Source organism: Ursus maritimus, unplaced genomic scaffold (assembly GCF_017311325.1).
Source record: "Ursus maritimus isolate PB19 unplaced genomic scaffold, ASM1731132v1 scaffold_2, whole genome shotgun sequence".
Taxonomy (NCBI): Eukaryota; Metazoa; Chordata; class Mammalia; order Carnivora; family Ursidae; genus Ursus; species Ursus maritimus.
The window spans coordinates 86,439,106-86,459,732 of NW_024424452.1; the positions used below are offsets into that span (position 1 = coordinate 86,439,106).

At 44.4% G+C, this 20,627-nt stretch overlaps 1 protein-coding gene across 1 annotated transcript in view; it reads right to left on the reverse strand.

The window, feature by feature from the left end:
• Nucleotides 1-14,822: 14,822 nt before the first annotated feature.
• The window catches only part of LAMC1 (laminin subunit gamma 1), a 125,981-nt gene continuing 120,176 nt past the window's right edge, over nt 14,823-20,627 (reverse strand). The window contains exons 27-28 of the mRNA XM_008701227.2: nt 19,472-19,571; nt 14,823-17,860 (exon numbers count right to left, since the gene is read on the reverse strand). Coding sequence (XP_008699449.2) covers nt 17,604-17,860; nt 19,472-19,571 — 357 coding nt within the window. The 3' untranslated portion in view covers nt 14,823-17,603. The remainder of the gene's footprint in view (nt 17,861-19,471; nt 19,572-20,627) is intronic.

Here is a 20,627-nt window from a genome sequence, read left to right on the forward strand (position 1 = left end):
CACCACCACCACCACCAAACCATTTGAGAATACATTCCATGCCTATAAATTAAAATAATTCAAATAATTGGCTGGGTAGCTGAAAATCCACTTGAACTTTTCCTTAGAAAGACTTCTTGTAAAACGAAAAAGCTGATGTTTGGGGTTGTTCATTTGAAAGAAAATGGGGAAAGAGTATTGTTGGATCAGCTGATAATGTTTCTACATCTGTTCAGCCACCATTATTCTTTTTAAGAGAGTATTTTTTTTTCTCTGAAAGCAATTCAGAATTCGCTTCCACAGCATAGGCTTATGGAAACAGGCAAATGTTTGCTCACCTCTCCAAAGTCTACCTCAAGACAGAGAGGCCTCTGATGTGCTCAGGGGTTCCTCACTCCACCTTAGGTCGGGCACGGCCCTAGTCACAGCATTCCAGGGTTCTGACAATCCCTTTGCAAACCCACCCATGGCATGGCATATAGAAGCAATCATCACCCAGTGGCCGCGGCCTCGGGTCCTGTCTTACCCTCTTCCGCTCTGCTTTCACCAGCACCAGACGACAGGCCTTCATCTCAATCTGTTATCTCAGACATTAAAATGAGCAAAAGGAAAATGACCTTGAACAGCTCCTGTGTATCATCTGAAGATTTTCAAAATGAATTATCCTGGCCAGTTCAGAGCCTTCTTAATCCCCCACTTCCTAAAAAGGCAGCAAATGGAGAATCCTTGATTAGACAGAGAGTTGAGGAAAGATGTTGGGATGGGATATGGTTTCTGGCTAACGAAACCCTTGTTAACAGACTATCCTACAGTATAGCATTTCATTCTCCAGACTGAGGCCTTCAAGCCTTCATTTAACAAGTCAGAAGCCCTCTCTGTGTCACCTGAATTGTCCAAAGCATGAGTAGTACAATCTTTTTTTTTTTAAAGATTTTATTTATCTCTTTATTTGAGAGATAGACAGAGAGAGAGAGAGAATGTGAGTGAGGGGAGGAACAGAGGAAGAACGACAAGCAGACTTCATGCTGAGCATGGAGCCCAATGTGGGGCTTGAACCCATGACCCTGAGATCATGGACCTGAGCCAAAATCAAGAGTCCAGTGCTTAACTGACTGCACCACCCAGCCACCCCTAGTACAATCCTTCCTGAAGAGTTTAGATCCGGTTCTTTCTTAACCACTATTTTTACTCTTTAGCGCTACAGTTAACATGGCAGTGTAAGCCAAATTTTGACTCATCCTTTGACCTCACTTGGAAATTTTGGATAGTTCTTTGTCTTTTTAATTTTTTTTCCCCATGAGGTAATTGATATGAGCTTATATTCTTGAACATTTTTTGTTTTTGTCTTTTTTTTTTTTTTTTCAGTTAACTCAACTGCTGGAAAAAAAACATTCAAATTAAGGGTTCTGATTTAGGTTTTCTGGGTACATCGTTTTCAAATTCTTTGCCTTATAAGGGGTATACTTAAAAGAAGGCCAGTTTGCAGAATGCACATGGCAACCACAAAGGGAAATACAATAATCTGCTCTTTGGTTAGAATCAATAAAATATCCCTTCTTAAACCATTGGCTTTACAGAAATTACTCAAGTATACTTCATCAACCCCAAGTATGTATGCTAATCTTCACTGGGGATTCAAAACCGTCCTTTCCTATCAGGGAGTCTCGTCAAATGTCCTAGTCATGTGTCCGTAGGCAGGATGCGGAGAGCCAGGGCATTGATGAGTCACCATGGGTCATTCATGGCCTGTGGGCTGCCAGTGAACAAAGACTTCATTCAGTTTCATTTGAGAAATAAAACAAAGTTTTGGACAATTTACTGAGGTGGCTTCAACTGGGACAGGGTTGAAAATGTGAGAAAAGTGTGACTGCTTAACCAAATACACTTTTTATTAAAACACATTCTACTTGGCTACTCATTCCTGCGATCACATCTAGATCTTGCCATTCCAAGTAACTGCACCTCTTCCAGAACTTCAGTTTTAAGCACCCCCCCCCCATTTCTAATCACCACCTCTGATTTGGGAAGCTCAGTCTGTCCAGTGCCCCGACTTTAACAATACCTCAGCCCCTGCAATCCATTGAACCTACCATCTTTGTACTTGTCCGACCCCCCCTTGCCATCCCAGTGCTTCCCACCCTTTTCCCGCCTTCCTCCCTCAGGTCCCATTAGAATCCCAGACTTAACTACTGCCATAGATTGAATTCATGCTCATTAACCTCAAAGGGCGTCTGAGCAGTCAGACGTCATTTCCCTAGTCCATTGGTTCTCCTAATTCTCCTTGAAGACTATTTCATACTTTCCCCTTTCTTCGATCCTCTCACACCTCCTCCCTCATGTCACTCTCTGCCGTGACCTATTTCCTAAGACTCTGAGAAAATAGAAGCACTTGGCAGAGCACCTCTCCCACATGCTTTTCTGCCCACAACCTGCCCTCCTTTCCACCTTCCCCGCTGGTACGTACCCCACCTACGACCCACAGGAGGGTTCATCCCTCGTCCTACTCGGGGACAGCACTCCACCCGCTGGAGAAGGATTCTTCACTCTCCTGCATTGTTTTTTCTTCCTTTTCTGAACTTTTCTCATCCTAAAACTCAAAAACTCCCTTCAACTGTTACACTTTAGCTTCTGCCCCATTTCTCTGCTCCCTTTCAGAGTTGTCTCCCTTAGGGACAACTAAAGAGTAGCCTGTGCTTGCGCTCCTCCATTTCTCACCTCCTGGTCTCTCTTGCAACTGCTGCTGTTAGATCTCACGCCGCCTCTCCCACGCTGCAATCAGGCCTTTGCCTCCACCACTCCGCGGAGATGGCCTCTGCAAGGTCTACAAGGACCTCCATGTTGTAAAACTCGATGGCCAGTTCTCTGCCTACGTATCCTAGGATCCACCAGCATCATTGGTCAGAATCGATCATTCCTTTCTCCTTAAAACACTTGTCTTGGTTTCCAGAACATTATGTGCCTCTCTCTTACCTGGGAACATAGAAGTGCCCTCTTCATGGAGGGGAAGCCATCCAACGCTCAGGCCTTAGATCTCATCTCTTTTCTGTTTCTAGTCCCTCCCTTGGTTTTCTTAGCTAGTTTCATAGCGTTAAGCACATCTGCTGATTTTCAAATTTATATGTTTAGCTTGCTTGCACAGCACCTCTGAACTCTTGAGATCATGTTCAACTGCCTAATTGAAATCTACATTTGGATGGGTAATTAACATCCCAGCTGTAACACAGAGCTGAGCTCCCGATATTCTGCCCCCTAGACCTCTTCTGCCTCAGTCTTCCCTATATGGAAAGGCCTGAAAATGAGTAAGGAATAAAAAACAAAACAAGCGTCAGGTTCAGTCTAAGCACTTTAACGTCATCCTTGACTATTCTCTTTTTCTCACAGCAAATCTTGCCGCTCACTCTACCTTCAGATCATGATAGGAATTGGACCACTTCTCATTACCTCCACTGAGATCGCCTTAATCCAAACCCCTCATCTTTTGCATAGATTACTGTGCTAGCCTCCTGTCTCATCTCCTTTTGTCTTTGCCCACTTTTAGTCTAAACATAACTGCCAGGCTGCTCCTATTATAGTATAATTCAGACCTCATTACAAAAGCTCCTAGGTACTCCACCTCCTTTTGAGTCGACGCCAAAGTCCCTGTAATGGCATCAGGGTCTCGAATGATGTATTCCACTCCCCACCCCACCCCCCGCCACCTCACTGTCCTCCTCCTCACTCATCCTCAGCCACATGGCTGGTTCCACTCTGGGACTTTTGTAATCTCTTGTGTCCCTACCTGGAATGTGCTTCCTCCAGATATCCGTGTAGCTCTGGATTTACTCAGATGCTGTCTTCTTTGTGGGGTTTTCTCCACCATCTTGTATCAGATTGCGAGCTCTGCCCCACCCCCGAGCCCTTTCTTTCCCCCTTCCCTGCTTTGTTTTTCTCCATAGAACTTTCCGCGCCACTAGACACTGGTGCCACATAGAGGCAGTGTAATGGGTGGTTGAGATACAGGTAGGACTTCGAGTCAGTTTGCCTGAGCTCGAGGCCTGGCTTGTTCCTTAGCAGGTAGTCAGGCTAGTATCTCTAGTCTTCATTTTGTCATCTACAAAATGGGAATAATAACAGCACCGATCTCATCAGGTTGTAGGCATAATACTTTAAAGCTCTTAGGCCAACACCTGGAACATATTAAGTGCTCATATTAGCTAATATTTACATATTTTACTCATCTTTTATTGTATCTCCCCGACTAGAACCTAAGTCCCACAGGAGCAGGGGTTTTAGTCTGTTCTGTACGCTGCTCTATCCCCACCAGCTTGGGCCGGGCCTCACACGGAGCTGGTTCTCAGTACATAGGTATAGAAAGCCAGGTCACTGAAGTTTCTTAGACACTTAAGAGTCAGTAAATCAAACTTGCTTAAAATTTGCTTACTGTAATGATGCCCATATGAATAAGAACTAGAGTTCCTCTATTGCAGATGTTGACGAGGCCTAGATGAGCTGTGTAAATCGTTCACAGGTGGCGAGCCTCTTTCCCAGGTTCCTTAAGAAAGTCACCGAATTGACTCTCAGTGTGCGAGGCGGGCTTGCCCCGGCTCTCCTTTAGTCCTAAATATCAGAAATCACTTTCCTTTGAGAAAAGTAACTAACTGAGGTCTTGTAGTCCTGAACTGAAGCTTCATTCAGTGTTTTCTGATCAGACTATTCTTCAATGTGCCACTTAAGAGAGCAAAAACGCACAGGTTACTTGGAGTCCCCAGGGAGATGGTCTCCCTAAAGAAAGGACACTATGTTATTCTGCCCCAGCCCACAGGCTCCACAAGCATAGACTCAGAACGGTAAGCTTCAGAGTTCAGATCTTTGGAGGGCCTGGCCGGCTGAGCTGGTAGAGCACGCCACTCTTGGTCTTGGGGTTGTGAGTTTGAGTCCCACATCGGGTACAGAGATTATTTAAAAATAAATAATTTTTTTTTTCAAAAGAGTTCAGATCTTTTGGTGGGGCCGGGGAGGGGGGACTGTGAAATTAGTGAAGGGGATTAAGAATACACTTATCCTAATAAGCACTTAACAGAACACTCTGTGTTAACTGGAATTAAAAAAGGAGGAGTTCAGCTCTTTCAACTACTGAAATAGCACTGTTTTTGTTGTTGCTGTTTGTTTGAAGAAAAAGCAAACAGCATCAAGTCAGGGCTGACACATCAGGGTCTGCGCCCTTGCTGTCCCGAGTGGATGTGCCGTTCCGCGTCGTGCACGCTTAGAGCACGTTTGGGCCAGAAAGCGTCTCACAATGACTCCCGTCCATGAGACGGACTCTGGTGTGCAGTTTCCTGAGGATAGAAGTGGTTGAAGTTCTTTTTCTTTTCTTTTTTTTTTTTTTTTAAGATTTTAGTTATTTATTTGACACAGAGAGAGAGACAGCCAGCGAGAGAGGGAACAGAGGCAGGGGGAGTGGGAGAGGAAGAAGCAGGCTCCCAGCAGAGGAGCCCGGTATGGGGCTCGATCCCAGGACCCCGGGATCACGCCCTGAACAGAAGGCAGACGCTTAACGACTGAGCCACTCAGGCGCCCCAGAAGTGGTTGAAGTTCTATTTTAACAAGTGATCTTTAAAAATTGCATTTTGCCTCTTCCACTTTTGAGATCAAGAGGTTTAATGAAGATTTGGAAGGCTCTGCCCAGTCAAGCCATTCACCGCGGCTGCGGGGAACGCGGGCCTCGGGCGCTCTTTCCTCCCCTGGCAGAAGTCTGATTCTGCAGCCTCGGGGCGCGCTCCGTAGAGCCTGGCACTGCCCTCGGAGCCGCGCCCGCTGTCGTCATGCAGTGAGCACACCAAACAGGTTCTCCTGGCCAGACGGCGGCTGAGCTGTCTGCCGTGGAAGGGAAGTACAGTCATGCACACACCCAATGACACAGTGACATAAAGGAAGCAACCGCTCTGCCTTACCGCGGCCGGAAATAAATAGAGTCGCAACACGGACGTGGATTTCGCATGTGGAAGTAAAGGAGCTTATGGGCCCCTTACCGGCTCCATACTCACTTGTGCATTTATGATTTTATATATATATATATATACACACACACACACACACACACACACACACACATATATATATTTTTTCTCTTTGTAACAGATTTCTTTTATTATGATATATATTTTTTAAAAGAAGACTCCAAGACGAAACCAGAGAAGGAGATAAACCATAAGAGACTCAGAATCTTAGGAAACAAACCGAGGGCTGCTGGAGGGGAAGCGTGTGGGGGGGAAGGGGTCACTGGGGGATGGACACGGGGAGGGTACGTGTTGTAATGAACGCTGGGTATTATATAAGACTGATGAATCACAGACCTGTACTCCTGAAACAAATAATACATCAAATGTTAATTAATTGAATTTTAATTTTTAAAAAGTTCAAAAAAAATAGAAAAATAAAAGAAGACCCCAAGTTGTACAAGCTTCCAGCCCCACAAAAACTTAGTTTACCTGATTATACTAAATTTTGTATTCTTTTACATACTTACCCATTGACTTGAACAATTCTGCAGGGTTGTGACAGCCCCATTTATAGGAAAAATAGGCAGGGTTGAGAGACTAGCTAAGGGTACACAGCTAACTTGTCCATGAATTGTGGCCACTCAGTACGGCCTGAGGTCTAAATTGAACTTCGTCTGATGTCTTTAGGTATATTTGTTGCTTATCCTAATTTCAAATGCATCTCCCACATTAAATGACTTGGCTCTCTTTTATTTCATGCTTGTGGAAACATTCAGAACAACCTTGCCAAATTCATAGCATTAGATGATAATTATGAATCATAAAAAGTCTAGCCTATCCCATAATATTTTGGCCTGTTCACATCTAGTGGATAGAAATTATTATTTAGAAGATCTTGTGAAAAGTGGAGAAATCAATTGGAAACAAAAATATTTATATTAAAAATTTTTAAATAGATTTGTCAGTCTTCACCTACTTTCATAGGTTTTCGTATTCCATAAGAGGAATGCCTTGATGAACCAATTGGATGTTTATATAATACTTAGAGTTTCTCAGTATAAGTTTTAAGCACAGCAAAGAGTTAATATTCTCTCAAACACTGTAATTAGCACATATTCTAAACTGTCTTCCCAACTCAAAGAGCTATCCAGCAAGGGGAGCTGGAAGTAAAAACGATGCCTGGGTGAGCCCAACACACAGACAGAGAAGATATAATTGCTGAGAACCAGCAGCACTCTCTAATTCTCTAGCCAGCATCAGAATCCTCTGGAGGGGGCTTATTAAAACACAGATTATCCTCTCACCTCTCCGCCCCTGAATTTCTGATTCAGTAGGTCTGAGGTGGTATCGAGAATGTGCATTTCTAAGAAGTTAACAGGGGAGGCAGATGTTGCTGGCTCTAGGACCTCACTTTGAGTACAAGTGCTCTAGGAGAACTCCTGAGTCCACCATCCTATGTACATACAAACTCCGTTTCATTACATATTCAACTCTCATCAAACTCAGCACAAAAGCACAAAAAAGTCCACAATAGTTTTTGCCAGCCATTCCTTAGAATCTAATAAGACACCAATAGATTATCAATAGTTTGGTACTCTTTTTTATCTCAACATTGCAAGATCTTTCTAGTTTGGGCTCTGACCAGACACTTCTGTAGAGCCTTAATAAACAGTGAGAATTTGAAATAATGAAATAATTTGCTATGTCATTGGCCTTATGAGATGACAGCCAAAAAAACTAGAACATGGAAACTGAGTACGTGGAGTGTAAGAGTTCTCCCTGTGATTAGAGACTACAGTGCTGGGTTCCAGAACATCTTCGATACACAGAGAACAATGGGTGGGAGGAAACCTCAGCCACTCAATTGCACATCATTGAATTCTCTGCATTTTCATATCTGGATCAATGTCCCCAAGCCCATTTCCCACACCATATTCTTTTCAACACAGCCAAAAATTATACCTTTTCATATAAATATAATTCGTCCTTCACAGACGTAGCAGAAAGAACAGTCCTGAGCATTCATTTGATGAATAAACCAATATAGTAATATTAATATGTAATGTCCCTATGCATCTGTTTGTCAACATGCTTACACATTCGTACTCAGAGAGATATGTCTTCTTTATTTTTGTACTATTTTTTATGTTTTGTTTTTTGCTGCCTCCCCTACTTAAATTTCTCAACCTAGGAAAAATTGCCTTTGCCAAAGTGTAAAACCCATGGGTACTGGTACCAGGTAGGCTGCAAGAGCAATGAGTGCTCCAAAAATATTTGTCAGTAATGCATAAAATAGGCCACGCTCCCTAAAGCCAAGTAGCCTAATAAACAATTTGCTCGAAATTCAGCATCATTTTTGAGAGTTTTCCATCATTTTGAGTGACCCATTTTTTGTTGTTGGATCTTGGCACTTGGGAAATTAATAAAACCTAATTTTGCTCCTTGAACAAGTGGCTGGTTCCAGGATTATGACACAGAAAATCCAAGAGGAGCCTGAAATGTCTTGATGTGCCAAAAGTAAGATAACCCTCAAAGAATGAGGGAAATTATCGAAAGGTCACAGGGGTCAGCTTTGAGCTACTCGCACCGGCCAAATAGGGGACATTTAAGGATCCAAGTAAATATCAAGAGCAACCTATTGTAACTCGTTAAATAAGAGGAATCCATAAATCTAATATGAAGATCTAACATAAAAAGTGGGGGAGAAGGAGAAACTACCTCTCGGTATAGTGTCAACTAATAAATACAGAAAGAATGATGGAATCAGAAAATCTCCCTTTGGCAGCCCAGCAATGGATACTAAAACTAGTGGGGAAAAGTGTAAGGAGTAACAGGATATTTATTTACATAGTCTCAAAGTGCGTCCTCACGAGATACTTATTCTTACAAAGGGTTACAGAGTAACTCTACGACGGAGAAATCCGGGAGGCGCCACCCCCCTTAGCTGACGAAGTGAACATCGCCAGTCATGACTTCTGTGCCTCCTGGTACGATGTACTGAAGAGAATTCAGCATCACTTCCATGCTCTCGCTGTCGAAGTGCACAGCCTGAATCCAGTCAAGAGAAAACATCAAAGGAACCCAATTGAAGGACATGCTACAAAATAACTATTTTTTAAAAAATGTCAACATCAGAAAATACAAAGGAAGACTCAGGAACTTCTCCAGAGTAGAGGAAATAAAAGAGACAGGACAAGTGAACGCATGGTTTCAGATTTTGTTTTTTTATAAAAGATGTTCCTGGGACAAAGGGTGTGTTCGTTTTCCATGGCTGCACGACAGATTACCTGAAATTCAGGGCTTAAAACAATACAGCTTTATTCTCTTCCATTTCTGTAGGTTAGACGTCTGACAGGGATCTTCCTGGGTTAAACTCAAAGCATCAGCAGGGCAGTGTTCCCCTCTGGAAGCTCTGGGAGAGGATCTCTTCCCTTGCCCCTTGCAGCTTTTCGAGGCTGCCCACGTTCCTTGGCTCCTGCTTCCTCCTCCATCTTTAAGCCCCAAATGGTAGGCTGGATCCTCATCTCATTGCATCACTCCGACCTCCTTTTCTGCCTCCCTCCTCCAATTATAAGAATCCCTATGGTTATATTGGCCTACCCAGATAACCCAGGATAATCTACTGTAAGATGGGCTGATTCACAAGCTTAATTACATCAGAAACCTTAATTCCCCTTTGCCATGCAACCTTACACATTCACAGGTTCTGGGGATTAGGATGTGGACGTCTTTGGAGGGACCACTATTCTGCTTACCGCAAATGGTACAATCTGAATAATGGCTGCGGATAAGATAATCCTATCATATCGATGGTAGTTTCCTGATTTTGACAATTGTGCTGTAGTCACGTAAGGAATTTCCCTGTCTTTAGGAAATGTACATTGAAGTATTTATGGGTAAAAGGGCATCGTGTCTGCAACTTAAAACAGTTCTCTCTTTCTCTCTACACTGAGAGCAAGAGTGAGAGCAGAGAAAAAGCAAATGTAGTAAAATATTAACATCTGAGGAATCTGAAGAAAGACTATTGAATAACTTTTTATGCTAGCTTTACAATTTTTCTGTAGGTCTGAAATGATGTAATAAAAAATTTTAAATGTAATCTTTATAAATAAAATTTTTTATTTCTAATAAATAAATCTGTGCCATAGTTATGAATGACATGTTAATTCTGATGGATCTTTTTAAAATCTCTTTTGAAACTTGCAGGACATTTTAGTAAGTTGTTGAATGACGTTACTTGCAGTCAATTACGAACATGTTGTACATTGGGCAGTCTTGATTGTATTATGAAAGTAAAATCAACTAGCCACACTCCTGTTGTCCCATAGTTTGGGTATTAATGCTGAGTATTCTCATTTTGCTTTAAAATTCAGTGTTACTTTAAAAATCGGGTCTTGAAAAAGAAGGTTTTTTAAAAGCAGGCAAAAGACTGTAGTTAAATCTTCTGCCAATAGTAGTTTCTTAGTTATGATAAATGTACCATGGTTATATCAGATGTTAACATTAGAGGAGGCTAGGTGAGCCAGCTCCATGCTCCTTATTCCTGATCCTAAGTAAGGGAAGAGAAAGAGAGGGAAAAACCACAGGCCACAAAAGGGGTGTGAGCTGTGTGGGGTATATGGCCCAGAGGCTGAAAGACAACTGCATTCCAAGTAATAATTCTGCCCACTAACTGGTTCCTTAATATTGGGCAAGTTAAACTAATATATTTAAATCCTGCCTTGATCTCTCCAAAAAACGGATTTGAGAAACTTTATTATAAAGCACATATACACAAGAGAGGTGCTTAAAAGGAAAATGGATCAAAATCGTGAGAGAATATGGCCACATGCTAAAATAATGGTTAGGGTGACAGGGTAGCAAACCATCATTGCATTTCCTCTTTGGTCAAATGAAGACCCTCATCGAATCAGGGGCAAATGAAAGAAAATCAACATGAAGGTACCTTTCAAAACATAGTATACGGTACAAGGTATCTTGATAGCGTTAGTCCTTCCACAGTCCTTCAGAAATGCAAGGAGGGCAACCTGTCTGAAATCTATGTGGCAAAACCCATCTCTCTGGCCAGGTCTGAGCCTCTGTACCAGCCTGACCGAGACAGCACACATAGCAGACTGTCTGAGCCAAGAGGGATGAGCAAGTTGTAACACCACTTCTCTGACCCTGCTAAACGTGTAATCACTGAAATCACAGTTGTTTCTCCTGAGCCTTTATCTTGGACGCTGGCTCAGCAACCTGGGAACGTGTAATCCACACCAGGACAGCACATCTTCCCCAGACATTTCAGTTCATGGCTGGACTTGAGCTTACTCTGCACTAAACTCAACCTGGAAACCATGCTCAGGAGGAAAGAAATGCCCATGCAAAGAACAGCGGGGACCCACTGACACAGGAGGAAAATCGGGTCCTGCATCCTGGAAGGCAAGCAGAGAATATTCAGGAAGGGGTTGCATCAGAAATTTTTTTAAATATTTTTATTTATTTTTGAGAGAGAGCAAGAGAGAGAGAGCACGGAGAGGGAGAAGCAGATTCTCCACTGAGCAGGGAGTGTGATACTGGGCTCGATGTAATGACCCTGGGATCATGACCTGAGCCGAAGGCAGACGCTTAACCAACTGAGCCCCCCGGGCGTCCCTGCACTAGAAATGAACACTAGTTGGTATGGCGCACAATTTGATGATTGAATTTATTTATTTTTCAAAGATTTTGCTTATTTTAGAGAGAGACAGAGTGAGTTGGGGGAGGAGCAGAGGTAGAGGGAGAAGAAGACTCCACACTGAGCACAGATCAATGAGGGGCTTGATCCCACGACCCTGGGATCATGACCTGAGCCAAAATCAAGAGTCAGATGCCTAACTGACTGAGCCGCCCAAGCGCTCCTGATGACTGCATTTAGTTACTGAAATGACAAAGGATCTCAGTACAAGTGCAGATACCATGAGCTCAAAAGCAATAGTCTGAAGTTCAAGTAGAATTTTTTATTACTAGCAATGGTGAAAAAGATTATGGGAGGATAGAGAGGTGTCCTCAAAGGTATGACCAGGCACATTTCACAGAGAATCACTTAAATTGACATACTCATGGGAACAATGCTGGGTCTGAGGGGTACATTCTTGATCAAGAGCCTGATGTTCAACTTTTTATAGAAATAAATACAAACTATACTGAAGTCATCACAAGCAATCCGTGCACGGCCTGTATTATGAGGCTCTCTAAGGCACACAAGCCAACGGGATGAAACACTAACCAACCTGCTGAAATGTACCAGCTCCATTCCCAGGAGTTAGGGAAAAAGAAGGGGAATTAATGTTATAATGTGGGCCAGGAGCCAGAGATACGTACAAGGGGGCTCCGAGGAAAACTGCAGACACACACAGCGTCAGGAGCGGCCGGTGTGAGGCTGGGAAGCAGAGCAGGGGGCCCCGCAGACAAGATCACACAGGCTACTTGCTGCTTGCAGGGCTGTGTGTGGTGGGCGCTATGCCACTTGGTGAAAGACGGCAGTTTTGCTTATCTTCCTGCAAATCCCTCCCTTGGTGGGAGTACCGAGAGAGCAGAACGATGCTGAAAGGAGGGGACAGAGGGCATTAAGAAACATCCATAAACCTCCGTCTCTGCTCACGCAGGGGAAAAGTAACAGAAATGGGAGAATAGGCAAATGAGAAAGGTTGGTTTTACCTTTAGACCATTTAGACAACCCAGTGACCATGTCCTGTATGCCTCCTAGCCCTGAGGATGTGGACAGAAATACACAAACCTGGATTTTGGGGAGAAAGAGGGAAGTTGGGGGAAAAGGTCAGTGAGTGACACCTGATCAATAAACATGTGTCCATGGGCCATGCTAGAAGGCAGTACAAGGCTGGGGGAGGGGTGGGCACAAGGAAGGAGTGGTCAATGTCAACAGAGTAGGTGACACCTTGACCTCAGGCTTTCCTGTAATGGAAAGGAGAAAGAACACCACCGGCAGGGAGAAGAGTTAAAGAAATGACCTGTTATAACAACACTGGAAATGCTGAGGTTTCTTTTATTTGAATTCCCAACCAGGAACTTCTCAGCTTTTTATTTGATTTCTGCTAAATATTTCCTTTTCTTAAGCATATCATTAATTTCTTTAAAAAGATTTACTTATCTGAGAGAGAAAGAGACAGAACACGAGCAGGTGGGGGCTGAGGCAAAGGCAGAGGAAACAGGCTTCCCGCTGAGCAGGGAGCCCGATGCGGGGCTCTATCCCAGGACCCTGGGATCATGACCTGAGCTGAAGGCAGATGCCTAGTGACTGAGCCACATAGGTGTCCCGCGTATAATTAATTTCTATTTAGAATATCATTTGTGTAGAGCAGATATAATCATCTTGGGGGACTTGGTACAGACATAAGGCACTCTAGCTAGTAACTTCTGAGCCCGTGGAGCCTCTGATAATTTACTAGGAAGTTTCTTATTTTTCACTCCAATGATGAATATCTACTTCATTTAAACTTGCTTAGTGTGAACAGGCAAAAGTACCTGCTATGTACAATTGCCCTGTTTCTGGTCCCGTAAGCTAAGGGCCTGGAGAGATGGGATCTTTCCTTGGGATGGGTCGTTCCTCACCCTACAAAGCAGGTACCATCTGCCTTTCTACTTGGTGGCTCTCCCGGGGGCCAGAAGACTTCTTCAGGCATTCCACTTTGAGCTTAGTGAAGTGGGGCTGGTGAATTCAGATTTATCAGGGGGCTAGAAGGCTTACTTAAGCAGTAAACCTTCGGGGATATTTTGACTCAGATTATGCCGATACCAGCTTTGGGGAAACTGCTGACCCTGAACTAACAACACAAATAGGGGCACGTTCTTAAAATCCCACTCATCACTCTGCACACTAACGAGAAAGATGTCTTTGCGCTTGAATCAGGTCCTACAAACGGGTTAAGAACAGGCATCTGTGAAAGCGAGGAACTAGTGCCCTCTAAAGCTCTCTCCGAGCAAGTCCAATCAAGAGGACTTCCGGTTCTCCACAGGTGTCATAGTTACGAGGATTTAGAAGACCGGGAAGGTGGCAGGTCATCCGCAGGGACTCAGGGCTATGAACCCAAGGCGAAACCAAAGCCCTCCCGCTGTCCCCGCATCTGAAACTCTTCACCTGGCCTCAGGTTCCTCCCGCTGGGTCAACCCTCCAGATGGGGTGAGGTATGACGACGAGCTACTTCCGGCCTGATGGCTCAGCACGTTACTTACTCTCTCCTCTTTATTCCCTTATGTTTGAGATTGTTTTTCATCGTCTGAAGAGACCCACCCTTTAGCTGAAGTTACAGGGTATATTTATAGGTAGAAAGACAACTTTTTACTTACAGCTGTTAATTTAAGAAGCCCAAGTAATTTCAAAATAGTCTTCAGGGGTCATTAAGCAGGCATTAATCATACCTCAAGGGGTCCAGTACATGGCAGCCCTTGGGCCCGTGACTGTTTTCGTAAACCACTATGTTGGACCACAGCCACACTGATTTGTTTATACACTGTCCGGGGCTGTTTTCAGGCTGCAAGAGCAAAGTCGTTGCAACAGAGACCGTATGGCCTGCAAAACCTACAATATGTAGTCTAGCACTTTACAGAAAAAAATTTGCCTACCTCTGGACCACACCAAAGTATCCCCATCTGAGAAGGGCAAAAAATACATAAATATATGTGTATATATGCATATACATATATATTATTTGTATAATACACACACACGCACGCACACACACACACACACACGTACCTGCACACATACTGCACTGTTGTCAAGACAGTAAGTCGCCCAAAGAAGATATTATGATCAGCATCTTCCTCTTCATCAGACCTTTCGAAACATCCTCTGTCCCCAGTACCCCACTCAGGCCACACCAAATATAAAGGGTTACAAATATTCAGATTTTATTATAAATAAAATACTGTTTTTTTTTAACATAAAAAAATGCCAAGTGTTGCATTTTATTCACCACCCTGGAGAGCGAGACTGTAGAGATTAAGGCAAACAGCTGAAGTGAAGGCACATATCAAAGGGCCACCGCCGGGATTACAAGGAAGACGTCCAGGGACAGCTGGATGCCCCCCTCCCCGCGACACCCAGCATTCCGCAGCAGCCACCCTGTCCATTTTGTCACATAAAATACAGGTAACTAGAACTATACAATAAAATAATGTATATTGCAGGAGTGTAATGAAGGTTTTGTCTTATAAAGGACTTTTAATTTTAAAAATAAAATTCTGTTTAAAAACATACTACACAGATGGAGAAGGAGAAAAGCAACAAAACGAAAACAAACTCCAAATTTCACTGCGGGCGAAGACTGACTGGTGTAAGGCTGTCCCACGGGCTAGAGGGAAACTGTCCTGGCAGTCTATCTACAGTGCTTGTCCTGCGACCTTGAACGAAATGCGTCTGTTAGGAGGTGGCCACTTAACCGAGGAACTAGCTTGGAGACACTGATGTGAAGACTTGGCAAGAACGAGCCCCACCTCCGGCGAGAGCAGAACAGGCCTGAGAGAAGCAGCCCAGGGAAAGCCAGGGGTTTGCAAGTCAAAACCTTTGGAGTGGACTCTACGCAAGGAGGCGGCCAGGGGAGACCCCGGGGCACGGCCGCCCCCATGCCACCTGTCTGTACACCATCCCTCTGGGCGCCCCGGGATCACACACTCCCTCCTCAAACACACCCGTCCAGCTCCAACCGTCGGCACGGGCATTTCTAGCTCATTCCCGGTTAGGCCCACATTGACGCTGAAGACGCCATTCAGCAAAAGGGCCTCATCCCGCCACCTCCTGTCGGCCTGACACGCCTGCTCAGGGCGGGCATCAGGGACACGAGGCCGCAGTTTCGGGTGGCGGGCCTGCGCTGGAGGAGGGTGTGAGGAACCCCGGCAGAGTGGCTGTGTGCGGAGGGAAGCGGGTCGACACTCGCGCTGGAGAACGAACGCGCTGCAAACCCAAGGCGAAGGGCCGCGCGACGGGGGACACATGCAGCGCCGAGGCCTGCAGACAGAAGCGAAGGAGGTACACAGACACATTGTGCCAGTGAAGGGGCAAAATGGAGTGAAGAAGTGAACAGACAGTGCCATTCTAGAAATAGGACCAAGTATATTTACATAAATTCCTTACTCTATAATCATGATAAACAAAAAAAAAAACCACATTCACACAAAAATATAAATTTGAAATAATTAATAGCACCAGTGTGTCAGATAATAGTTTCTTTCCCCCCGCTACGCAAAGTACAAAGTTGCATAGTGTTAAAGGCTATATATGAATCTCAAAGGTGGGTTGGGAGGAGGAAGGGGCTGTGTGGCAGGGAATCTTCACGCTGTGATCTTAGAAGAAAACCACAGAGCCGAGGATCCGAAGTCGAGAAGCCAGCTAGACAACTCCACCTACGGGTCTTCCCTCTGCACCAAGAGGGAAGGTTTCGAGTGGGTTTCGATCACAAAGTGCAGGAACTAGATGGCGTGGCAGCTGCGTGAAATACTGAGTGCAAGGGTTTGCCACCAGGATTTGGCAGACTCGGTGTGTAGAGAGATCCTAGAAGACGGGAACATCAGAAGATAATTGAGGATAAGGGTCAAAGTGTCATCTCTCCCCAGTGGAAGAAAAATGGCTATCCGGGATCCTGACAATACATGTTGCAGCTAAGTTGTATCCCTTTGCTGGGAAAGACTAGGACAAGGCGGCTTGTTTCTTGTTTGTTTGTCAAGATCTTAGGGACGAACTGCTTTCTACCAGATTACAGCACTAGTTCCAGGACTAACACACTAAAAAAGCTCTAGGAATTAGTTTGATTTTGAAAAAAACAAAAAACAAAAAACTTTAGTGGTTATCATATCCCTATTTCTTCTGTATAAATTCCATTTTTAGGACTATCAGAAGATGTCATTGGTGAGTGCAAGCTGCCCATCCAGACTTATCAGCTGCCCAAAGATCTGAAAAAAGTGTATCTTCCTAGTCAATTATGAACGTATGAGAAAATACGTTCTTCTGCAGCCTCGTTCTCCTGGAGGCCGTCATGAGTAACTGCATCCTTACCCGTGGATGGCCCAGTGTCCTGTACTCAAAATAGCGAAAACAACTGACCGTGGCTCTTGACATTCTAAGTGACCGATACCTTTGGCACAGGATGTTTACTTCCTTTTGCGTAAAAGGAGGAGGAGGGGTAGGAGATGGAGGTGCACTTTCTTTATCGATAGACTGGATATACTGGCCATCGCAAGGCTACGACTAGCAGCCAAACTTTTCCTTCATAGAAACAAGAGTACTGAGACCAAGGAGGTTCTGTTGGTGTCAGTGAGAAAAGGGAGGGCTACTTGCTCAGCCCCGGCAGACAATGGCTCCCACGGAGTGTTTACACCACTGTACGATAACGTAAGATGCCACGTCCTCGCGCGACTCAGAAGGGAAAGTGCGGGTAAGGGAGCGCCTTCCGTGGAAGAGAGACTATCAGATAAAACCCTTTGTTCCCGATTCATGATGTCTGACTTGTTTCTCTTTAAGCTTTGTGAATGTTCCTGGTTCAAAAGGACAGTGGTGGAGAGCAGCAGAGAGGTGGGGGTCTGAAAAAATGTAATCTTTGCGTTAAGGCACTCTGTGGCCTCACAACGGCTCCCCGGTTGGGGGGTGCTGCCTTCCAGCCCTAAAAGATGACCCTAGGGCTTTTCGATGGACGGGGTGTTGAAGCAGCCAGATGGTAAGGTCTTCTTGATGTCTTCCAGGTTGCGAATGTCCTTCGTGATCTCCTCGATGTCTCTGTTATAGTCCATGATGGCGGCCTCCTGCTTCCTGGCTTCATTCTCCAAATCAGACACTTTCCTGTCGAGATCACTGACTTTCATTTCATCTTTGGCTTTGTTCAGGGTGCCTTCGATCTCATTGAGCTTGTTCAGGTCTACTGTGTCCAGCTGCCCTGTAGAGTCAGAAAGGACACAGGAGGAAACAGATGCATCCAGTAAGAATCATCACATCACTCCACGAGCACCTCCACTTGCCTTTCTCATAAATGAAGCCCAGCAGCTGCCACTAGGCAAGGGTGGCCTGCAAATGGGACTCGCAGATCGTTCGTGTCGTGCAAGGGCACAAACAATGCAGACCAAGTACAAATGCGAACTTAACTCGGCAAGGACCCGTCAGAGCATATAAAGGATACTGGGCTGGATATGGTCTCTGAGGAAACAGTTTTTATGAAATGTTGTCTAAATACATAGCGGCCGTATTTGAGACCCAAAGCCTCACCTGCACTTTTGAAGGTCATCTGGTAACGTTTAATACCATTTTTATCTTTATACATGCAATCTGCATGTCATTTTAATGCCATCTAATGAACGTAAAAATCTTCAAGCTAGACCTGGAAGCCCTCGGCTCTTTGGCTTCCAGGGAGGCTGGGCTGGTTCTGGGGAATCCTGCCCTGCTTTCAGGAGTTACACACTATTTGGAGCCCTCCTAATGGAAAATGGCCAGGGATGAAAATGCTGAAATAATTCCAGCAAAAGCTTCACTTTAAAATTAGCAAGAAAAGGAGGTTCTTCTGGAAAGAACTGCTTCCATAATTAATGAAAGCAGATAGCCACACAGCGCTCAACACATTATGCATACTGTACTTGATTAAATTCTCACAAGACCATATTCCCCCAATGATTCTCAGATGTTAAGTAACTTGCCCAAGTTTGCACAGTTTACAAGGCAACAAAACAAAGATTCCAACCCAAGCCTGACTAACTTAAAAATCCAGCTCTTTCTGCCACAAAAAGCTACTTCTTCTAGCTCCTTTCATTTTAAAACCCATCTGACAGCACATAATTTATTATTCTTGATATTTGAGACAGATAAAAAATATACCCTCCCCCACCCTCAAAAAAAACCAAACAAAAAACCCAAATAAAACACGGACCAAACCTTCAAGGCTGAATTAAAGCCGAATGCCTTGCCACCAAGCTGTACCGGCTGGAGTCTTACCACTTTATGATGGAGACTGGCGACAAAAGCTTATCTGTCCTGTAATGAAGCCTGCTCCCTACCACAATGGATTAAAAGGGCATCTCGACATGCTTGTATTTCCTTGAAAAATCAAGCTTATTCTCTTTTTGAAAAACTGTCACCTCATCAGATTCTCCTTTTAATTAACAAATGAAAAGAATTCCAGGCAGTGAAGTCATTACCAGTGTCAAGCGTTCCTTGACTCGACCACTGAAATCCTTCCCTTTAAATCCTCTGAAGACACTCGCCAGCAGGATAAGTAAGAATAATCACGGTTCAACGTATCATAAACATCAGCCATAAATGAGCCACCCTCGCTGGCAGCCTAGCTTCCTAATTTTATAGGTCCTTGGACCATGGTCAGATTCCAGGACTCAGATCATAGGCCATGGAAGGACCTCGTAAGTACTTGCTGAATTAATACAACTCAAGTCACGGTTCAGTTCACGCAACAGTCACGCTGTACGATCTGCTTCGTGTCGACGACCCCAAGAACAGCACAAAGAATGCGGAGGCTGCCTGCAATGACTCCACAGCCACTTACCCAGCTGCTCCAGAAGGTCATTAATCAGGTGGAGGAGGCTGGTCACGGAGTTTTTGGCCTTTCTGGCATTGATCTCGGCTTCCTGAGCAGCCTGTGAAGCCTGCACCGGGAAGAGGACAGATGATAGACCAACAGTCCTGACGGCGTGTCTTCACGCTCCTGAGATACTGTTTCCCCCAATCAGCCAACAAGTCCAATTTTCAGATGCTTCCTCTTTCCTAACTTGTGAAGCTACAATCTCTCACTGTAGGGGTTTTGTTTTGGTTTTGGTTTTTTTTTGGTCTTTCAGAGTATCTTCCTGGTGAAATGTTGCTATTTTTAATTCCTAGAACAGCTATGAGTAGGCCGTCTCCATGCCTACACTGAATGCATCTGTATTTCAAAAAGACCAATATTATTTCCTTTTCTCACTTTCTCACTCAAGAATACATGGAAGTGGATTCGTAACCAAATGCACCGAGCAGAAACAGTTATTTTTAAGGACGAGTATAAACACTACATTTTAGAACCAAAATATGTCCTTCAGGACACTCTTAGAGACCTGATTATTAGACATGTCCTATTCTCAGAAAAGTTTCATAATCAGGTGACACCTTCTGTAACGCCCTCTCCCCCTGCAAGCACACACGCACGTGTGCACACGCACACGCACGTGCACACACGCACCAACTGGGGCAACACGGTTTACATTTTGTAAATCAACCAAAGGTACATGTATTTGGGAAAATTCCATGAAACCTGAACAAATACCCCGTGTGTGAGTCACGGGAAATGACAATGGAAGAGGAAGTGTCCGAATGTCAGAAAACAGATGCTCTCACAAAGAAACCCAGTCAGGACCTAAATGAGCAGCTTTGAGCTCCCTACCACAAAATTGTTTTTCCTAGTTTCTGGCTCAAGACACTGCAACATTTTTGGCTAGAAACAACATAAGATTTTAAAAAAAGAAAACGCACGAGGAAAGAAACCTTCACAAGTAAGTGATGAACCTCTGTTGAAATCGCAGCCATCCTACCCGAGCCCTGACAGGCTTTTCTGTGCGCGTCCTAGGAGAGGGTAAGTGACTTCACGAGGGCCCGCAGAGAGCAACGCTACTGCATGTAACCCGTGGGCTCCAGCCTCCTCTTCCAGACCAACCATAAGCCTTTACGCTATT